Here is a 22,716-nt window from a genome sequence, read left to right on the forward strand (position 1 = left end):
TCATATGTACCTCTTCCAACGAGCCAGTCCCAGAATCATGGAGCACACGAATACCATGATCCCAATAATAGTGAAGAACGCAGCGAGACTGCCTGTGCTCTGAAAAGGCACTGTAACATTCATTCCAAACACACCGCTTATGAGGTTAAGTGGCACAAGAACGGATGCAAGAAACGTTATCTTGCTCAAGACACGATTCGTATCAGTTCCTTGTGAAATGTTGTTGATTGATAGTGTTGCCAGGTAGTTGCTGTGTGCTCGCGACAGCATCTTCTCGAAGTGGCCGAGATTTGTTGCCATGGTAACAACATGATCTTGAATATCGCCCAAGTATATGCCAATGTCCATGTGCGGTGTAACTTGGTAATTTTCATTGCATCGCTTAGTAAACCCTCGCAGGACATCAGCCTTACCTCCAAGAAGTCGCATTAAAGCCATGCAATTTTTTCGAACACGGCCTATGGAGCGAAGGAACGAACTCGAGTCGTCCTGGCGCATTACAAACACCTCGTCCTCAATAGCGTCTGCTTCGAGTTCGATAGTGCGGATAGCAGGTGCAAAGGAATCAACAATATTATCACTGTTTGGTAATGCTGGTCAGTCTAATTGCCGTGGCCAAGTAGAACTTTAAGATGAGCACCTACATTAATGCATAGCATATCCAATCGCTGCTAAGAGACACGTACTCCTTGAGAGCTGTAATTCTTTTGCGAACTTGAGACGCATGCGAGTTTGGGGCGAAGCTGAAGCTGAGCGTGCCTTCACGGAATACCAAAACATATATGTTGAAGGGCTCATACTCAATACCATCTGGCTCTTCAGCAACGTTAAATGATCGAAAGCAGGCAAAATAGTACGACGGGAAGAGCTCGATCTTTTCTCGGGCTTCCTGGGTAATGATATCTTCAATGGTCAGTGGGTGGACTCCAAATGCCTTGCAAATTCCTTGGACTTCTTCTTTAGATGCTGTATTCACATTCAGCCACCAGACACCATCTGCCTCATTTTGGGGTAACTCAAAGAGCCCCCTGATATCTTCCCCAGGGAGAACGAGATCGCCCATTTCGGCGGCGTGGATTGTTGACTCCCATGCCGACGAGAAAAAGCTGAAACGATTACCATCGATTGGGTGTGACGTGCTCTTCGAGTTGATTTCGGCAGGGCGCTTCTCCTGTATAGATTCATCTGACGGAATGTCCAGGATGTCGCCATCTACTGTGGGTAGCTGGTTTCGGTGACTAGCAGTAGAGTCAATTCGTAAGTCTTCGAATGCAGCGAGGAGCTGTCGACTGTGCAAGTGGGCAGCTCTTTCAGCATTGATGAAATTTTCCAAATAGTCGAAGTCGATTCGAAGGTCGTGGTTTCTATGGCCGTCCTGCAATGGGAAGCAGACATCCTCCTCCGCAGCCTTATCTGTCAACAGACTTCTCGTATCCTTCTCTACGGTTCGAGCCCTGCTTCGGTGGCTGCGTCGACTGGATATTGACATGGCCCGTCCATGCCCTTCTTCATGGTCGCACTTTGGTTCCGAGAATGACATATCTCTTTCACGTCGTCGGGCTTGGGCGAAGGCTTTCACCGAATTTGGGGGGGAATTAGATCTGCCCTCGTTCGTCGTCTCAACTGTAAGCCGACGACTGTGCTTAGCCATCTGTGGTACCTCAAGAGCGTCTTCATCTACAATGGCTTCCTCGAAATCTCGAACCCTGATGTCCGGAGTAAAAGGTCCCGCGTCGGTATCAACTTGACGGGAGCCGTAAAGAGAGTCAAATGTCCCTCGGCGTGGTCGCTCTAGCCGTTGCGGCGCATTGGACTCATGACGATGGTCGTCAAGCTCAGGCACAGGTGTATCATACCCGGTGTCGGGGACCATTCCATCTTGGTCGGACATTTCGTACGATTAGTAGTAGTGCTCTTTGTGTAGATACCGCCCCAAGTATAGGCCTGTTTCTACAGAGGTTGCCAGTCGCAGTGTCCGAGAAGCTTGGTCAAGAGCGATAAACGGAACCACGGCTCAAGAGTAACTGATCATAATTGAGTGAGAAGGCAGACAGCCTTTGCCAAGACAAATCGCAAAGTTTGTAGTCCTCAACTCGGCGCGGCATATGCGCGCCGAGAGGTGATATAGTAGCAAAGCCGTGGCTATTTACAAGCCAGAGACGTAGGAGATGTTGGTGGATGAGTAGTCGAAAGCTAACAATTAGAAAAGAGAAAGCCCAAGTTATGGAGGCTTCTTGTTCACTCCGCTATAGACCCAGCATCCAGGCCCAAGAAGCGAAGAGGAGAGTATGACTGCTACGGCGAGTTGAGCCAACTTGAAGGTTTGTAAAGAGGTAATGACGACTTTGCGTATTCGAGGAGCTTCCCACAGAAGAACTTTGGAGTCGTCTGCGCGAGATACTTGGCGATAACGAGTTGACAATGAATGCGAACGACACTCGCTGCGACGAGGGTAATGCAATTTGCCGTGAGCGTTGAATTACGTGTAATCGAGAGACTAGTCCGACGAAAATGACGACCGTAAGGCGCCTGCGAGAAGCAGAATAACACTGTAGTCGGTTGAAGTGAGGACCACGAGGGAAAATTTACGTTTTCCCGCTAACTGTTGCTGGGGGGCGCTCTTAGTCGCTTGGTCATACGCCCACCTGGCCATTCGCGGAACCAGTTCCGGTTAGGTCCGGACGGTTGTGGTGAACTTGCTGCGCGTGGGGTCGAGTTTGGCGCTTGGTGCTTGGTGCTGCTGCCTTTGGCCCTCCAGCAGACCCACACCTGACAACCAACCACATTCGCAGGTCTTGACGTGGCCGTTCCAAACATGATCTCTGTCTGGTCATCATAGCCTGCAAACCAGTAAATGCTACCTAGGTACGTTGTGCGTTCGACTTTGACATCGATACCTAACAGATAAACAGACCTTGATCTTGCGAGACTTCTTCCCAACGTATTGGTATCCCGTTGCTCGATCCCTGACTTCGTTACCGACGACGCGATTCCTGTCATAGCTAGCTTCAGCAGCTCCTTTAAGCAAAATACACCATGGCCGAGGAAATTGTAGACAAAGTCCGGGACGTCGTAGAAGGGCAGATTGTGTGTTATTCCGTTCTCCAGTGTTCCCCGCGCGACGTGCTCCATAATGTGCACATCCATCTTTGCGAATTGTTGGTTTCTAACACGCGGACCACACAGGACTTCGACGGACAGAGACGTGCCGAAGGGGTTGCCACCTTGCTTCTGGCTTTATCTGCAGTATGATGTAGCTCTTTCCTATCGATTGCATTCTTGCTAACGCATCTTTACGCCAGTTACTGGCATTCAATATCGGGTACCTGTACCAGGACATTCAGAAGGCTATGTACACTGGGTTAGGAGGAACTGCCTTGACCTTTATTCTTGTTGTCCCTCCGTGGCCTTTCTACAACAAAAATCCTGTGAAGTGGTTGCCTGCTGGCACTGGTTGGCAGTAAACTAGCCAGGTCTATGTTGTCATAAAGCTATGGATATAACAGACCAAGGAAAGATTCCAGAACTCTTGTAATGAGTTGACAAAGACTACGATTTTCCACGTATATCTCGATATCCCGTATCTTCGACTGTAATGCTGAATTCGCTTCCTTCGTTGATTGTGGCATCGTTCCACGTTAACGGCCATACTTCTGAAATTCCCAGTCACGATTGTCAAGGGGACAGACTGATCTAGCCTTGAGCCATCGGGAGATACAGTGGAAATGGAATGCATGCTGCTGTCGCGTTAGAAGCTTGCGTGCTCGGTGCGATATATGGGCTCTTACGTTGCAAATTCCCCAAGCCACTGTGCACTCCTCGCTGGTAGCGGAGGCTTGATTGGCTTGACACTCTATGCCTATCACGAATGTCAAAAACAAACATTTCGACTTATGAGACAAAAGGCATCAGACGTAACTTACACAGGTCCATGATGTGATTACGGCAAATCGCACAGTTATCAACGACGATATCCCAGGCCCAGAGTGCAACAGCGTTCCACTATTGCGTATTGAGCAACCAGAGTTAGGCTTACTCGATTACTCAAACAGGTTTCCAGACTAGAGATGGCTTGCCTTTTTAACCTCGAACTTTTTCTTGGCTTCAGGGCCTTTCCCGTTCGCAATTTCTGCTTTTTTGGATGTGGAAGGCGCGTCGCTCATGTCCACATCCGCCATGTTGTGTGACTTGGGCACTCGTTTCGGAGTTTTGAGATGAAACGAAGTTGAGATGATCAGAGTCTAGACTGGTCCCCGAACTGAGAGATGTAGAAGCAAACGTCGCGACGTAATATCTACAATCATTTTAGCAGGAGCAAGTACGCACACCGTAACTTTCGAGTCACGGCGCAAGTATAAAGGACAGCTGGGACCGTCAGGTGTCTCGACTACCTTGTTAGCGCATGAGCCCCAGGCTCGGAACTAGACACAACCTTGATCTTCTACAGCAAGATTATAATGTAGGAGAAATTTCTGCTGTCCAAGCTTTGAATAGAAATAGATGTGGCTATTCAGTTGTTGTAGACAATCCTGATACCTGATACAGCATTGGGTCTGACGAGAACAACCTGTGATGACTGGCAGCAGAAACCAAAATAGTAATGCAGGTAACCACTTTGGCTTACGTATGGATATGCAACTACCGGGTGTCCCCCGCCACCGAGTTCTAGCCCCGCTCGTCGTCTCAGGCTCGGCCAAGGGTGGCAAAATAACGTGCAGGCTTGCAACGCCACTGGTATGCATGAGTGTACGGGTTATTTTGCTACCCATCTGTCAGGGTAGGTGGGCGGTGTGTTGCGGAAGTGAACAACATTGCCAGGGTCTTCCTTCCAATGCTCTTGGGGAACATTGTCAAATACGCAGTGCCCATTGCTTGGCGGCATAATCTTGCTTCTTCACTATCGCTCTTTCATTTCGTCTCTGGTGACACAGGCGCAAGGGAGCCTGTTGCCAGCGAATGGCCGAGCCGCATCTCTCCCTCTTGGTATACTCAATATTTTAGCGTCGACGTAATCACAATGAGCGAAACAACTTCACAGCAAACGACAACTCCTGTCCGTCGGAAACATAGCAGACAGAGCACCAAGTCAACCGCTCATAAGGCATATGCGTCTGAAAACGATGTTGCTGTGCTGGAAACTCCGCGGCCTCATATGCCGAAAACACCAAACAAGACGGGCGAGACTTCTACTCCGGACACCGACTTTCCTTCATCGCAGCATTCGAATAGCAAAAGTAGGGCAAAGAATAAGGCGAATTCAAAAAATGTTCCTCTGTCTCCCGACCCGACACGGTACGGTCGCCAAACCCCTCCGCAACGATCCGTTTCGATCAAACCGGGCATCAATACCGCATTTGCGGGTGCTACTTTCCATGCATCTCCTGCACCATCTGCTCTGCCCATTCCAAGCTTCCTCTCCAAGTCCTCAAGCGGATCGCCCGCTGCACCGGGCAAAGGGGCGCTCCAAGAACCATCACCACCCCCAACTGATGGGGATATACCTACACCTTTTCGACCATCATCAGTGCCTAAGATGAGTGAGTCACCGCTAGACTTCATGTTTCGCGCGCACAGGGAAGAAAAAGAGAGAAATTTTCGAGAGAATCTTCCAAGTCACTCTTCCAGTACTTCTCAGTCGCCGCAACATTCGCAACCGAGTAACATCGGAGGGCTTCCAAAGCCGTCAAGTCTGCCGCATCAAAGACGGACTTGTTTCCGGCAACAAGCAGGTGGCATTGATTTTTTGGAACTGGATGGCACACCAGGCAAACCGCTTGGTCCAGCATTCTCAACCCCGTACCAAGAACGAATCAAAGCTGCTCGGTCTGTCTCAAATAGTAACACTCCTCGCAGCACTGGCCAGACCGCTGGTTACCTCAACGAGTCCGAGCCAGTCGAAGATCCGGCAGAAGCATTAAAGAAGTTTCTTTTTGGCAGCAAACCTTTAATCTCTACTGGTCCCTTGCGAACTGCTACTGAAACCAAATTTATACAGCAGACCGTAGCCAGCGCGAATCCTTCAATGTCAACTGGCACTGAGTCTGGGCCGAAGACTGTTCGCGCAGACAACATTGAGGAAATGGAAAATGATCTTCGGCGGATTTTGAAAGTAGATATGACCCCAGGGTCGGACTCTGGGAGCCGTGCTTTTTTTTCGAGATGATATTTTATTATCACCAGACTGGTACTGAGTTTATATGGTTCATAGTCAATTTTTGCTATCCAGGACTTTGGGTAGATCTCAGAACCCGGAGTTGTAGGAGGGAAATTTCTTTTTTTTTTTTGTGGCGACTTTGTCCACAATGAAGGCTTTGCATATTACTATTGGCCTACAGATACTTTTTATCTGGTTCGCAAGACAACTTTGAATCCGTCTTTGTTACCATGTTTGCGTGGACGAAGGAATGACAACTGTGAGAAGTATTTTTGACATCCGTCAATTACGAGAGCGTGAAGACTTTGGGGCGCCGCCTCGGGGAGTTGGTTGTAGGTTATATGCGGGAACATAGCTATAACTTGAGCTTAGTTTGGTCATTTATTGACATATAGATGACCATGAGTCAACCTACGTCAGTCCCACAAATTACATTGCGACTGTGCACATAACTGGCGACATTTGTAATGACTCTTCACATATAACGGATAGCAGCAACAGTATTTACTGTTTTCAACTCTAAGCGATGTGAGGAATCAAACGACACGAAACCTCACATAGCATCAACATTACATGACTTACTCCATTCCAAGACTATTTGCGACGGCTGCTCGCCCCGTGGTTATGTTTTGCGTTGCCTCTATGTGCTGCGTCGGCTCCGATTTCGTTCTTCCCTGGAAAATACCATACCATGTGACAACAGAAGATATTTTGCGAAGAAATTGGTTGCAAATTCATCGAACTTCGTATATTCCGCGCCAAGACGATATGCTGCCGCAATTCCACTCACGCATGCCAGCTCGTGCATATTCTGTTGGATTGCTCCTAGGTTAGCATCTCGTCGTCACATATAATATTGGAGGATGCAGATGAAGTTAAATGAAGTGGTCAATCTTCGAGGAAGATGACCAATGAGAAAGTTGGTAACGTACAACAAGAGTCCATGATCCAGCAAAAAGCGTACTATTTCTTCCGTTGAGAAACATCATACCGGGGACGACTCGAAGGTAGTGTTGCCACCTGTGACCAAGTTGATGCCATCTGTTGCGCTTGATGATTTCTGCCTCGTTTATTTCGTTTATTGTCCAAAGGCTCTCTTGATTTTGATCTAGGAAGATGGTTTGGTACACAGGCTTGAAGCGGCCGCTTCCTCTGACTCGCCCTTTCACAAGTTGATGCTGGTAGTTGCTGCAATTGAAAGACATTTCGATGAGTCGAGGATTGTGATTATACGTGTGCGTATAATACATTGGCCGGAAACCTTTGGAATCGGCAGATCCACTTGCAAAGGATATCTGTTGCCTTTGGCTTTCGGTGTTCGGTACTGCACAAAGTTGCTGCTGGAATTCAGTCTCGTAATATTTGTCGAAATATGCTTTGTCGCTGTGTGTGACTGTCACGTCGTTGTAAAACGAAGCCCCCCCTAAGACGAATCTTTCACGCCTCGACGCCTCCTTACCGAGTATCCTGAGACTCTCATCCGCTAATGTGCAGAGCACAAGGTCATCAAATCCTTCGTCTGTGACGGCCCCATTACGATGGTCCTTGATACGGAGCTTAATTCCTTTTTCGGATCTGGACAGAACCGTGCACACTTCAGACCGTGTTCGAATATTGACGCCTCGGCCATCTAAGTATTTCCCCCAAGTTTCGTAGAATCGGTGCAAGTTGTCAAACGTGTACATTGTTGGCAGATTTGGAAGTAAGGTATTGTTGTCATAGTCCCAGAGTTTCATGTTTGGGTCGTCAAATAGCCGCTCAACAATACCACATGGAACGTTCGCGGTTTGATTCCCTGTGCCTAGAAACAGAGCAATCAATGGGTACACCATTTTGTCGCCAAAGTCCTTCTTGAAGAGAAAAATTCGCAGCATGATCGAGATGGGAATAATCCCAATGATCGGAAGTGCCCATTTAACGACTGTGAGGAATAGTCCGAATCGCCGAATATCAGAGGCGTATCGCTGCACCAGAATACTAGGAAACACGTTGGTCCAGAACCCATCCTGACCTTTGCCAAACGACACTTGTAGTTGTACTTCTTCGGGTGGAAACCCTTGTTCATTGAAGAAGTTGAATGTGTGTTTGAATATCTTCAGCTCGTATCATTTGTCAGCTTCAATAATTCTTCAACTGACACCGATCCGCAACATACCTTCGATCCACCCTGCACACCGTTGTTCATCCAACTAGCGCCATATTTGGACTCATCAAGAGGTATTGAGGTAGCTTGCCCACCTAGCACTTCGTTTCTCTCAAGTATTGTCACTTTATATCTCTCTGGGTGATTGGCCAATGTTGCCGCGCAAGCCTGTCTCCACATATTTAGCATTACTTGCTTGGAGATACAAGAATACAACGGGAATCTTGTGCACCTCTCGCTACCCGGGACTTGAAGTACTCACCATACCTGCTGCGCCGCCCCCGACTATGGCGACGTGTTGCACCTTGTCATGTGCAGACTTCGCCATCGCAAGATGGTGCCATGTACCTGGAAATAGTTGAATCGTATAGAATTTCGGACACTTTTTATGCCGCAACTGTCCCCGTATTAGCGACCAAATAATGCCAGAAAGTACCCGAGCTGAGATGCGCAGAAGTTCTGATGGTGCAAGCTCAGGACTCCTTACTTAAGTTAAGTACTTAGTATGTGTGTATTGGTCACTGTGGATGTGCTTTCCAGCGTGTACGTCATTGACTTACCACCTGGATCTAGGTCGCATCGTTTTTTACTTCTGGGTCAGAAGTTAGGGCCACTTTACCAACCAGTTGACCAGCTCTGCAAAGAACTGACTGTGTGGATCAAGGACCGCGGTTGTTTTCGGATACGATTGCAATTTTTCAACGCTCCGACCTCTGCCGTGTCTCAAGCCTCAGCCCCTGGAGAGCGTTGAACAATTGCAATCGTATCTGACGATCTTCCCGCGCATAACTCAAGCAGACGAAAGCATCGAACACCTCCAGAGCACCTGGCTTCCTTGTGCAGAAAGTACGACATAGGGACACGTTATCACGTGATCGCTCGCGTCTGAAACATCAACGCGTCTGCACTTCGCAATCTTCACCATCGTGCCAAGGTAAGCTCGAAAGATGGATTCACGTAATGATATGCCGTCAGCTCTACTGAGCATCCCCTCTCCTTTGAAAGCACACACACTAGTCTGCTATCCCCCCTTTGTTTGACGGTTCTTGACTATTTATTAGAATCATGGCCACCCAGGAAGAGTCGAAGAACGATCAGCTCAATTATGATGTTGCTCTGTCACTTCAAGACCAGGCTGGTCAGAAAAACGAGGCCTTGACACGGCACTCCGATATACCACAGCCTAGAACGCCGTTTAGTCTGGGCTCCCTCGACAGGAAGAAAATGGAAGAGGAACGACTCGCAAGAATTGCTACCAAGCGGGCGCGTGTTATATGTGATGGGGAAAATGCTCTGGAACCCCCAGGTTCGAAAAGACTGGCACTGTCAGCGACGAACCATACAGTACCTAAGACTACGGTACCCTTTCCGAGGGGCACGGTGAAACGGACATGGGCTCGTGGGTGCAATAGGTCGCCCGACGACATCAAGATAGAGGAAGTGCTTCAAAGAGATAAGCTTGTGCTTGCCCTGTTCTCCTCATTTCAATGGGATGAGGCTTGGCTACTGTCTAAAATTGATGTCTCACGTACCAAAATATTACTGGCGGCTTTTGCGTCTGATGAAACCGAGGTCAGTTCACGAGCGGACGAGCGGGAGCCATCTGGTGTACGTTTTGGAGTTACCCTGCGCTGACAAGATCATAGAAGCAGAAAATGCGCAATAATGCCCCCCAGAACGGCAGGTTCTGCTTTCCGCCTATGTGTGGCCCTGGATCCATGCATTCAAAACTACAGATCCTCAAGTATCCAAACTACTTGCGGATAGCTATCTCTACAGGCAACTTAGTCCCATACGATTGGGGTGAGACAGGTGTATTGGAAAATTTACGTCCCTTCCAGAATGGCTACTGTGCTACCATACTTTATCTTCTCGGGACTAACAGACACACAGATGGTGTTCCTAATTGACCTGCCTCTCAAGGCCGCAAACGACCTAGCTTCGACAACGATGTTTTTTACCCAACTACAACATTACCTCCGGGTCCTAGGTGTTGACAACAGCATGATTGACAGCTTGTCAAAATACGACTTCTCTGAAACAGACAACTTCGGTTTTGTCTATTCCATGTCCGTCTCCAAGGCATCATGGGAAAGTTACATCACTAATAAGCGGTAACTAGACCCGGAAGCCACCACAGCGAGTATCTTTCTCAGACTGGTTCGTTAGCACTCTCATCGGAACCTCATATGTAGAAAATAACGGGTCATACCCAGGGTATTTCGGACTGGCGACTACTATATCAGCTCTTGGCTTAGCCACGAATCACCCTGTTGAGGTCGACATAGCTGTGTGTGCATTAACACCCCTCTGAGGGACAAGCATATACTAAACATCTGCATAGTGTGCCTCTCTGGGGTCTATAAAATACGAACTAGTCCATGCAATTTACCGCGCTTGTCAGGGTAGGTTGAGCCTAAACAGCTAACCTAAATGCTGTGTTGAATAGTGCAGGTTTCTAACGAATGCCAGGGCATGATGGACTACGCGGCTCAAAAATAGAACATGTCGGAATCGGTTCAAGTCGGAGCTCTGCTCGTTCTGAACTCCAGCATAATTTCAGAATTTATTTCCCAACTCACGAGACTGTCACCAAAAGCCGAGGAGGGCGGAATGTCAGTAGACAAACGTCTTCAAAGCGTCGTGTAATGGTTAATTGACCCTCTGCCAACCAGGCGGCCGGAACTATATGCTTACAAGAGAAATGGTGGCGCGCCCCGACATTTCCCACCGAGTTGATGCACGATTGTGTCAGTACCCGGGATGGCTTACTAATGCACACCAAAATCATCTTGGTGAGACACAAGACCAGCCCAGCAGCAGGTACAAACGGTAAAGTTGCGTGGGCATATGTTGGCAGTGCTAACTTCTCCGAGAGTGCCTGGTAAGTCGGTACCATGCAGAACTAGCGCAAAACTCCAAGCTCCCGTTCACCCCAGATCACGGGAGGATGGGAAGGATATGTGTGCTACACGTCTTAGAATACTTTTGATATTAACAACTCGACAGGGGCCGTGTGATGACAGACAGGGCTTCGAAGCAAAAAAAAATCATTTGTCGCAATTGGGAATGCGGGGTTGTCATACCTGTTCGTGCTTCTGGACGAGAAAATGGCCCTGTCGACATGAATGTTTTCCAAGGCACGATACCAATCCCCATGCATGTCCCTGGACGACGTTATTTGCCAGACGAGAATCCCTGGTTCTTCCACAAACACTTTGAAATGCCATGAAAATGTTCTGGGACTACGTACCAGACATGGACTAGGACGGCGTGTCCGACACACGGGCTGTGGATCCAGCGCACGCGCAGGGTCATCTTCAGCACCGCATGCATTGGACATCTGGAATTGGCTGCACGAGTTTTCATGATGGAGATTGCCGACGGCTATTGGGGTGAGACTCCGTTGTGGCGCATAAAGGGAACAAGCCAGGGACAACATGTCCCAATGTGTGCGACGGGTCCAGGTCAGCGTGCATGCATGCATGTGAATGGGGCATTCAGACGGAAGGGGGAACAGGCGGACTGCTAAAAACGGCAAGACAAGACATCGGAATACTAGCCGCGAAATATAACAATACTGTCCGTGTGTCGGGAGAGAAACAAGCATGGATCAAGTTTGTTTGAGCATCACTTGCCCAACTGCCAGCATGCATTATCATTATCGTCTACTACCGCCTTCGTGGGGGGGAATGTTGTCTTAACCCAGTTTGCCAGTCTTTCCTCCTGTTGTGGACCAGGCCTGAAATACGTATTGCACAATGTAAGGGGAATTGACTGGTTGCAATTAGTTCTACTAATGGATAGATGCAGCCCATTGGTATCAACTTGACTGAAAATGGCGTCCAGGTTCCCTTTTCACCGTCTGCGTTGGTGATCAAATACAAAGTACTTCACTCCGGAGACGAGACAGACACAGACCTCGCTCCAAGAAGCCATTTCCATCTATCAAGGCAACTAGAAATATTGGACGCGATGAACCGTTCAAGCTGGGGCGATAATAAGTCTTATTGGCCCTGAGTGGAATGATGAATCCCGAGGAACAGACAGCTAGTCTATCTAGACTGATCGACCATTTAGAGTAACAGAGGAGTGGGAAATCGTACGAGAACTGATGATCTGGATTGGTAGCCGGCGCCACCACCTCAGGTTCTGCTCAGAACGGCGGACCGATTCGGGGTCGTGCAGTCCAAGATACATCGACCCGGATGGTCTCTTCGTCCTACAACTCCCATGTCAAAGTACATGAGCGCGTCTCCTTCCCGAAGCCGCCCCCGAAAACAACAAACACCGACGGAGGGCCAGCATCCAGGGGGGGGCAGGCGGCCGCAGCTGGATCTTAAGGACCTTGGCATCTTAAGAAGCGACCAAGGCCCTCAGGCGTCTTAGTACCGATATACTGACACTGTATGTAGTTGAGCCTGCGTGCTAGATGATATTTTTAAGGACCGTGCAGATGTGTGCCCGAGTTGCAGCACGAGCAGGGAGCGAGAGAGTGTGTGTGCGGTGGTGGAATGAGAAAGTGGGATCAGGAATATGGGGCCCATCTTCGGGGTGGGCCAGATGGAGGTGGGCCTTGACGGTCCGCTAAACTCTGTTGCTCCATGATGGCCAAGTTTTGGACAATAAATCTTGGAGTCACGGTTGCAGATCCTGGCCGGTTTTGTTTGGTGTCTGGCGGGAGGTGCCAGAGGGGAAGACGTCTGGTGCAGCACAACCAGGGAGGGCGTGAAGCTTGGATCAGTTTCGACCACACTCGCAGGAGTAATAGAGACCATGCGTAATTGTATTTGTAGGTACCTACAACTTACTTAGTATCGCCCCATTCTTTGTTCCATGTCTGTGCTTGGCTGCGTGAGAGAAAAATCGCTGTCTGTTGTCATAATTTGCGCAAGCGAGTGGGACGTCTGTTGGAGGTTGGAAGCACGGCTTTTCCGGATTTCAGCATCGGCTGTACTCCGTATTTCGAGACTGCAATGGTAGGCGTGCCCAGTGTCCATCCGTCGCCACAACCACCTGGATAACTAGCCGTCTGACAGCCAGGCATCGGGAGAAACAAGGCTAACTGCTAGACATCTTGCAGTAGGCACTTCTATTACTAAAATATCATTTCTTATACACGCTACACGGGGGGGGGCCTCTTACTACAAATGGTTTTCGTGGTTTTGGCTAGAACCCCTAATCCAGCGCTTTTTTGTTCGTACAGGGAAAGGGGTGTATTGCTCCACGTCGCGAATAGGGACATGTCGGTAGGACGCCATCACATGAAAATGACCATGTGATGTATGCTTTGCCACGCTATCCACCAAGGCAAGCTCTTCCATCTTGCAACCCGTGGCCAGACGCCAGATCGTGGGCACATGGGAGGCATCCTCGTGCTCCACCGGCCCTCCCCGACAGGGTCGGTCGGGTATGCGACATCGTCCCGTCTCCATTAAAAGAACCAGAGGCAAGGCAATGAGTTGATTCAGGGCCTGCTTCGGGACACAGTTCGGCACTGTCAATGTATTCCATATCAAGGTGAGCATCGGGCGGCATCTTATTTCATAACCGGGAACAAAACAAACAACGTCTATCGGCTCACTTTATGTGAGCATGTGCAACATGCTAAGCGCTTCAGATGAGAAAAACCAACCTACCCTGCAGTGATATACTTGTACTAGTGTTGAAGATGTCTCTTTGGTTGGAATTGCGGCCTGCACAATTCTGCGAGCCTTTTATTGTGAGAAATCCCGGTCGGTTTAGGTGCCTGCCTTGGGTTGGGGAGTTTGTATGCACGCCGTGGCGCCCAGAATTGACAAAGACGTCTCGACATTCTGTCCATCACTCAAGGGAGCTAGTGGGCAGCAATTGTTGAATAACCAACTGTAAATATATTTCAATCACAGAGAAGTAATCAGTGACTTACCCTGGTGAGAGATTCCATCAGAAAATATAAAGTACTTCCTTGTTCTATATGCTCTCTGTAAAACTCATGTCTTATTGGCTCTAGGCCCGCCTTGCTATGTCACTCCTGGCTAAACTTTCAGGGTCTGAATTGTGTGTAGTGGCTGTTTTGTTTCCAACGATAGGTCCGTTCATATGTACGGAGTATGTACAATCAATTTGATCCTAGCCGCGTATCCTGGCCCGTGTTTGGAATTGGTCAAGCAGTCTGGTGAATCACCGGCCGGGTTTGTTGTAAGATTCAGCTGGCATGGTTGGTGGCTGCCGGGATGCAGGGTTTCGACGCACGCTAACACGTGTGCAGACCAGGGTCAATGTCAACCAACCACAGTGGCGATAGAGGGCCGCGGTCTCGAGACCGACAGACCTACATGCACTTAAAGGCAGGCAACCGGTTCACCGGCGGCATCACTCCGCATCAACTCACTGCGTGTGGAACAAACATGAACAAAAACATAGTGCCGTGGCATGTCCCACTGGGCGGATTACCTGTTCTCCTCAAGGAGAAGAGATATGTGAACACGGACAAAAGTAGGCATTGCTAGCCGTGGCTCTTTCTGCGGCCGTAGGGTGTCTTGATTGGCATCTGTGAAAGAGCATCCATTACCTTTGAATACATTGCGTGGTGTTGATGGAGATGGCGAATTGCATTCTGTTTCCCCGAGTCCGGCATATTGAGCACGCCGTGAGGGTCCCTGCCGCGGAGATGAAACTACTGTGCATGAAGCCCCCAGGAATATCCTACTCCATCGTACATACAATAGCTTCACGGCGGTATATGTAGTCGGCTACGCATGGCAAGTGGCTCCGCAGTGGAACAAAGAAATGGCAGAGGAGGACTGCGAAACCGGCATTACTATGCAATTCATCTTGATTTCCACTTGACCGAATTGTCTCCAACAGGTCATGGTCGGTCGCAGTCTGCATCGCTGACCACTCTGACGACGTGGTGGTGCTGTGGTTGTGTGGGTCCATCAGTACAGACTTAAAATTCTTCATGCACGATCGGTTCCTGCGTGCATTATTGTGGAGAGGGTTGGAATTGGGGGCTGCAAAGGACCCAATAACCTGGATGGAAAAGATACTGGGGCGCCTTGGAGCGTGTGCCTTGCATGCATTAGGGGCCTGCTAGGGAGTAACGCAGGCTGGTAGGTAGGCACGGAGTAGTCTTGCAAATGCCTGGGCAGGCACTGAGAACCTTTCTGGTTGTTGCGTCCTCAATGACTGCCGCAACCCTTATTAACTATGGTGTCTTCGACACGGGGGTAGCACACGGGCCAACCCGAAAGCGGTCGACAAGTAGCACCTTGAGCTCTATCAAATGACCTGCCTAGTACCTACCAAGTACTACAGTAAAGTAGGTTGTAGGCGGTAGATGTCTGGTGCTGAACTCCTTCGTATAGCATATGCAAGCTGCCACATGGCAATTTTGGCTTACCTGGGAGGACGGTGACCACGTACCTCGCTCTCACTGTCTTCGACCAACAGGGCAGCAATAGCAAGCCCTCGTAAGGGTTGCGGCAGTCAATGGCATGCGGAATAATACCTGACGTATCTGGATGCATCCAGGTTGACTCTGGCATAGTCGTTTTTACATGTAACTCCAGGTCTGTGGATCCAACCCGTTGGCTCTAGAGTCACTCTTGTCATAAATTTAGCTCGTCTCTCCTCGTTCAAATGGTGTAGAACGGCCCGGCCAGGCCTAGTCGGGGGGGCGCGTCAAAAATGGGAGGGAGGCATGGCGGCAGGAAACTAGTCAATCGTACGAAAGCCATCGAATGATCTATGTTGTATAATCATTAGCTGTGTCGATCGGGAAGGACTTTGCCATTAGGCTTCCGGGCCGCACGTCTTTAAGGCCTTGGCGCAAAGGCATGATAGGCAACGAACATGGGAATATGTTCCGTACCCCGATGGCAAGCCCTGCAAATGAAAACTAGCTGTGCATGATCAGTTGAACCTAGGTGAACAAAATAACATTATCATGAGGGAATTTGATGAGACCTTTTAATCCGACACGGCATTTTAACTCACCGTCAGTTTACCCATGTTGGCATCTGACGATGACCTTGCTCGTGCACTTTACGTACAACCTGCTTGCTGTGTTTGTTCTCACCACCCCCCCCCCCCCCCCCCTGTGTGGAGAGCAGGAAACATGCGCTGTTGAAGCAGCGCCCAGGATGTCAGGATCAAGGCTTTGCGAGCAAAAGTTTTACTCCTTAATACCATCTGGCGATGGGTTCTCTCCGTCTTGTCTTCCCCGGCCCTTGGCAAGCAAGTCCTTGCTTGTCCCCACCAGAGCGCGCTCTCTCTTCCTCCCTTTTTTTTATTCTTTGCTGCGGCTGCGTTTTTTTAACCTTATAACTTCCGGCACTTCTCTGTTCTTCTGCTTCGGTCTGCGGCGCAAATCCGAGCCCCACAATGGAGCAACCGTCTCCAGGCTTCACCATGACTCCACGAACTGGCTTGCTTATCCCCCCTCACAACATCCGCACACCCCAGCCCCAGCGCCACCTAACGCCGCAACACACTCCTCTGCAGCGTCCAGGCCCTTGGCCCCTGCAAAAGAGGGGTCTGGTCGTCGTCCGTGTCCGGCTGGCTACCGACAAACCCCGGCTTTTGAGTGCTCAGTTGCTCTGTTTGCAGTGCAAAACAATTTTGGGGGGGCACCCAACACTGCCAATGCCAAGCCCATGAAACCTGTCGCGCCGTGGTATGTTCACGGGGCTTTTCGGGTACTGGTGCTCGAGCTCGAGCTCGTCGGAACCCAGCAGCGATCATCCGTGCAAGAAAAAGGGAGGGAAAACAAAAGGCTCGGACAAGAAACGTCTGGACCGACGGACGGCCACTCTACGCAACACCAATCTGATCAATCCAGCCCCAACAGGCCGGCGATTACCCACCATCATCCATCCTACTCCCTGTTCTCGGTGCGAGGGGAGGACCACAACCGGACAAGTCAATGACTGTACGGAGTACGTACTAGTTGGATGCCGGTTCTCTCGGGCTCGCCTGCCCTCTCCCCACTTCTGGTGCCACATTATGAAAAGTAGCTTGCGTGCAGAAGTCATGCTAAGCCTCATGGTTGGGAAAGCAATCGGCCATTCTCCATTGAATGGTCCTCTTTTGCCGCATCGAGACGCTGGATCATGGCTGGCAGAAAAGCCGTCGTGCGCCGCGTCACCTTTAGGAATGCACCTTGTGACTGCTGTTCCCATGCCGGCCTTGTTCTTGATTGCCGCCGTCCGGCCATGGACGACATGACGAAAGATATTGGACTAAGTGAAAGCGATTTCAACTAGTCGCTCAGCCGTCTCTGGCCGTGATGATGGGCGGCGAGGGCTAGGCCCAAGGAAACGGAAACAAGCTTCTAGGCGGTTTGCCTTGCCCTCAGATATCTGGGGATTGGTAACACAGCATGTCTAGACATCTTCAAATCGTTTAACCAACAGGACGACAAAATAAGAACCCGAAGAATACCCCGTATACGTGGCACTTTGAGCCGGGTCGCGCGCCGACTATAATCGTTCTGCTTTCGATCAGAGACTTGCTACAAAAAGCCTTCCAAATGCCCTACTAAACCTCGGCTATTGTTCGACCGAAGATGCTACCGGGGACGCTCAACCGGATCTGGGCTGTCTGAGAAATAGGCACGCGCCTCGCCCACTCTACTTTTTTCCTTGCCCAGAGTCCCAGTATATGTAATTCGAATTGCATCTCTATTAGGACTTCACTACATGGTCGCCTTGGGGGAGATTCGTAATTGAGTATCCGATACCTGGCCGTCATGAAGGGTGGGGAATATACGAGTGCCACCGACATTGGTAGCCGTCCAAGTCTCATTCCGCGACGATGAAAAATAGAAATGTTAGAAATGGCATTGCCCAGGATTTCCAAGGCTCCAACGCTCCTGTTTCCTTCATTGGTCTCGCTTCCTCTCTCCCTTTATGTCATTGCTCTTGATGCTGTTGCGTTGTGTTAAAGTTGGTAAACAACAAGACCAGAGAAGATCAAGCTGGATGGAGCATGCACATGGGAAATTGACTTGGTACTTAAGTGTTTTACTATGTCCACACCCGGCTCTCGGGGCGCGAGCAGCTACGCCCTTTCCGGCACTCATTCATGGCCAGGACGGCTAAGTACTACCGACACCGTACTTAAGTAGCTTGATGTTGTGTACTGTGCTCCGTACGTGATCCGACCCCGGCGCTTTTCGTGTCGATGGCGTAAGTTCTTGAGTACTTACCCTACTATCCTTTCTTTGCTTTTGGTACCGGCCGATCTAGGCGCGACCTACACAGGCACCCAGCACGGGCACGTCGTATCTTAAGTAGGTACTGTTAAAGTAGTTACGAAATAATCTGCTTGGGTACTTACTTGAGTACTTATCCAAGGCTGGGTTTCGTGGCCTGTGTGTGCGCGAGCGCGCCCGCGTGTCCTCTTGGTTCTTGGTTGCACGCAGTTCGAGTGCGGTGCGACTTACACCAGGCCGGTCTCCAAGACTCTCAAGACTTCAAGACTCCATGTTTAGAGAATGCACGATTGACCTGGGAATTCATCCCAATCATCAGGCCATTTGTCCATCCGCTCCTTCATCGACAAGCGTCCCATTGGCTTTCTTGGAATACCGCAAGCTTTTACCTCGAGTCAAGCGGCCAGCCAAGCCAATTTAATTCACTATAAAGGCCGCCACCAAAACATAGATTGCTCATCGACACCCTCTCGTCCCCCCCATACTGGCAATGCTGCGGAGAAATTCATCAAGCCACAAGATCACAGTGTGCCTCGAGTTCCGCTGGCAGCACCAACGTACCACAATTATGGTCCAGAGGTGTGCGTGTTGTTTTCGCCTGTCAACCTTTAGATCCTGTGTCGTCGAATCGCAAAACAGCCCTACGCCTCGATTAAACTTAATATTCGATCCTATCCCCTTCAGGCCAGCGCCCTGTCTGTATCCATCCATTTCTGTCCTTGTTCGTTCGTCCAAGCTGTCCCTACACCAACCCCCCCCCGCCAACCTCCGTCTTCCCGCATCTTTGGCGCCTTCCCATCGAGTCTGGTCGAACTGAGAACCCTCTGTGCCCTTGGCATTGAGGCGTCTTGAGAACTGGCTAGACAATTTGGCACCACGACGGCGCACTGTCACGGCACGCACCTCGAGAGTCAATCCGCTGCCCTCCACTGCGTCCACCAGGTCCCTCCAAACTTAACAATACCTCCTCACACGCCTCTTCAAGCCACAGCTGCTCGCGAGGCCTTTGCTCCGTCTTGACTGCCTCCTTCAGCTTCATTTCTTTCCGGGACCTCTCTTTCATCTCTCCTGTTGAATGTGGCTCTTCATTTGTTTCTCAGCTGCTTCGACTCCTTCCTGCCTTACAACTTTCTTCTCGCGCATTCTTTTCACGGTTGAAAGCTTCTGCTCCCTTTAGTTCTTCCAGGACCGGTACGCTTACAAACTTTGCGTCTTGATCCGCCTCCTTTCTCAGCGTCTCTTCTCCTCTCCCGCCCTCTCTGTTCAAGAAGGAGCCCCCCCCTTCAAGTTGAGTCGGAAGCGAAATCATAATATTCGCCTAACAACACTAGGGATCACTATCAAACATATCGTCTGTTTGGTTTTCGCTGCCGCAGGGGCTCCTCAGGGCAACCATACTTTTGGCACGGAGGTTGAACTACAATTTCCAGAGACAAGGTTATCACCGTCTCTCCCAAAGGTTAAAACTTGCCTGGCGCAAAGCCTTTGCACGACCATGTCAAATCCATCCAATCCTCTCCGTCCTACTTTTGAAGGCCTTGTGGCCTCTACATTCGATTCACTGGTTTTATTCGAGGCCTGCTTGTCTGGCCGGCTCACTCACGTACCCCGTCGCCCTCATGATCGAGAGCGCCAGGACCTAATCAAAAGCGGAAATGTTTTTATTTATGAAGAGCACGCTTCAGGGATCAAACGATGGACTGACGGTGTATCCTGGAGCCCGAGCCGTATTCTCGGCAATTTCCTCATATATCGTGAGCTAGAGAAGCCGTTCCCGCCAGGAGAGAAGAAGCGGGCCCTTAAAAGAAAGAAATGCCCTCCAGGAGGGATCGGAAAGGTGGACTCTACCTCGCATCTCAACATGAGTGGTTTCAGTTCAGCAGCTGCCATGGATGGCGTCAATATCAAGGACACCGAGAGGGCCTTGATCGGATCATTGATTGACTCGTACCCTTTCAAACCCGGCGGGTTGGTCAAAAAGACTATCAGCATCAACTACAATGGCGTTCCTCATCACCTTGTCAGCTACTATAACGTCGACGATGCGGCTGCTGGGAATCTCACTACCCCTTCAAGGAGCTACGGCTTCAGTGGCATCTCACCTCGAAGCGAACTCCTCGTGTCCCAAAATTTCCGTGCTCCCATCGACGAAGTACAGTATGGTCCGGACGATGAGGCTGGTGGCCCATCAAGTCTCATCGCGACAGTCGTCAATCCTCCGACTGTCTCTGGTGGCTCACATACCCATATGCCCCGAGCTTTGTCCATTGGGGGCTTCCATTCCCCTGTTCCAGGAGCATACGGGTCTGTCCCGTACACATACCATCCACAACATCAGTACCTGGCGACGATGAACTCCTCCATGCCAGTTCAGATGCCACAGCCGCTTCCTTCCACGATGCCGCCCTCGTTGGGTTCCTCGGGCCCGCCCTCGATTCCGCCATCCATCTCCCCAGCGATACCCTCCAGCACATCTTCGATTTCATACACTCCACAGTCACACGGCAATTATTCCCTGGCCCCTTCCAGGGCCTCTCGCTTCAGTGCCAACACTGGTATGGACAACGAATTCCCCCGAAATATGTCACTACATGACACGCCGAGACGAAATTCGGCATTTGAACTTACGCAGCCTCCGGAACTGTCCTCGCTACACCTTGGCCCAGTTACGGGAGGCAGACCTCCCCCGGGCTCCAGCACCTATGTCGGACAAGGTTCATATTATCTTCCCCAGCGAACCGGCCAAATTCCGGGCCAGGACGGACAGGCTTTCAACCAACCGCGACAGACGAAACAGGATCCCAATACTTTAACCGGCGCAGAAGCTGGGACCCAGCACTACAACCTGGGCCACACTACGAATGACTGGGCACTAGGACAGGCCGACAGTCAAGGCGACCTACAGTATTTCGGGAATAGCGCAAATAATGGTTCTGAACAGTGGCCTGGTGGTTCCAATGACTAATGGCGTTGGCTACTGTGGATTTTGTAGCCGGTAACCTCGATTATTGACCTCCACGCAGCATTTCGCTACCGACATCGTTGGTTCGTGCAGTACACCTGTCTCACGATTCATGCTCTTTACCTTGGAAACATGTTACTGTCTGGGTGCTCGACGCGCGTCACTTGACGGCTTGTTTCGCTGGCTGTCTGTAATTTGGTTTTATTTTTGTCTTGTTTTCGTATTTTTGCAGCGGGTGGAATAGTGTTGGTGTCTGCTTGAGTTAGCTGGATTGATTGTTTTGTATTATTTGAGTTGGTGTTTGGGCATATGGGGTAAAAACTGACCGGTTGCCAATACGGGTTTCCAACCCATGTTTGTTTTCACGGCGCTTGGAGCTGTACTCTGTTGCACACCATGGTTGGGTGGGTCCCACGTTTGAATAGACCTCTGCCAGAATACTTAGATGATAGCCCGCGAGGGATGTCCTACATAACCTATCAGTAGATAAAATCATTAAATACGAAGGAAACGCAATGAAATCACCATCGCATGCATTCCTCCGAGAAAGAGGTAAAAATCACTGTATATGCCATATCACAAGGCGCAGCACAACGTCAATAGCAACTCCGTGTAGGGTACTTAAGTATGTAGTGCAGCTCGGATTAAGGGGGACCCGCCAATGGGCCAGTGGGGGGGCACTTGAAGTTGCATCACAAGCTGCCAACGGAGTATTGTAACAGTGTAGCTGTTGAACCAGATATAACCCATACTGGAACCGCAACCAAGCTCTATGCCGAATGGCAGCCACTGGTTGCGAGTGAAACACCATGACTATGCTCGCACTTTTCTCTCGAGCAACGAGCCGGGCGCGCTGCAAAGGTCCACCACGCATTGTACCTGGGGTAATCGGCTCACGCTTGCCAACAGTCTTGCCTCGATCTTCACCAGTATCATATAATGCTTGTATATGTATAATCGCCGAAGAAGCGCGGAGACAGAATCGCGCTCGATATCACAGGTACTCTACCTTTTGGACATGAGGCAATTTGACGAGGACCCGAAACTGATCGAAAGAGCAGTAGTTCCCGCTCAAGTCAATCCCAACAGTCCAAAGCCGACCATCCCAAGGTGGAATCGTCGATGCAGAAAGCGAGCAATTCGATCGAACACACACCTCCCGCGACGAACGAGGCTGTTCGCGAGGATATATACACGATACCAAACTTTCTCACGACCACGAGACTCATAGCAGCTCCCCTTATAGGATACCTGGTTCT

At 50.0% G+C, this 22,716-nt stretch overlaps 4 protein-coding genes across 4 annotated transcripts; 3 read left to right on the forward strand and 1 right to left on the reverse strand.

Moving 5' to 3' along the window:
* MAM_04693 (CorA family metal ion transporter) lies at window positions 1-1,891 on the reverse strand (the record flags this gene model as incomplete). The annotated part of the gene is made up of 2 exons (XM_040823491.1): window positions 1-580; window positions 645-1,891. 2 exons carry the CDS (start codon window positions 1,889-1,891, stop codon window positions 1-3), a joined length of 1,827 nt encoding a protein of 608 aa, XP_040678744.1.
* A 1,145-nt stretch (window positions 1,892-3,036) lies between these two features.
* MAM_04694 (Microsomal signal peptidase 12kDa subunit) lies at window positions 3,037-3,464 on the forward strand (the record flags this gene model as incomplete). The annotated part of the gene is made up of 3 exons (XM_040823492.1): window positions 3,037-3,087; window positions 3,187-3,246; window positions 3,303-3,464. The coding sequence occupies 3 exons, from the start codon at window positions 3,037-3,039 to the stop codon at window positions 3,462-3,464; spliced, it is 273 nt and encodes a 90-aa protein (XP_040678745.1).
* A 1,553-nt stretch (window positions 3,465-5,017) lies between these two features.
* MAM_04695 (uncharacterized protein) lies at window positions 5,018-6,163 on the forward strand (the record flags this gene model as incomplete). Its single annotated transcript, XM_040823493.1, has 1 exon — window positions 5,018-6,163. The coding sequence occupies one exon, from the start codon at window positions 5,018-5,020 to the stop codon at window positions 6,161-6,163; it is 1,146 nt and encodes a 381-aa protein (XP_040678746.1).
* Window positions 6,164-20,356: 14,193 nt separating this feature from the next.
* On the forward strand, window positions 20,357-21,460 carry MAM_04696 (Gti1/Pac2 family protein; the record flags this gene model as incomplete). Its single annotated transcript, XM_040823494.1, has 1 exon — window positions 20,357-21,460. One exon carries the CDS (start codon window positions 20,357-20,359, stop codon window positions 21,458-21,460), a length of 1,104 nt encoding a protein of 367 aa, XP_040678747.1.
* Window positions 21,461-22,716: the final 1,256 nt, after the last annotated feature.

Source organism: Metarhizium album, assembly GCF_000804445.1.
Source record: "Metarhizium album ARSEF 1941 chromosome Unknown scaffold_10, whole genome shotgun sequence".
In the NCBI taxonomy this organism is placed as follows: domain Eukaryota; kingdom Fungi; phylum Ascomycota; class Sordariomycetes; order Hypocreales; family Clavicipitaceae; genus Metarhizium; species Metarhizium album.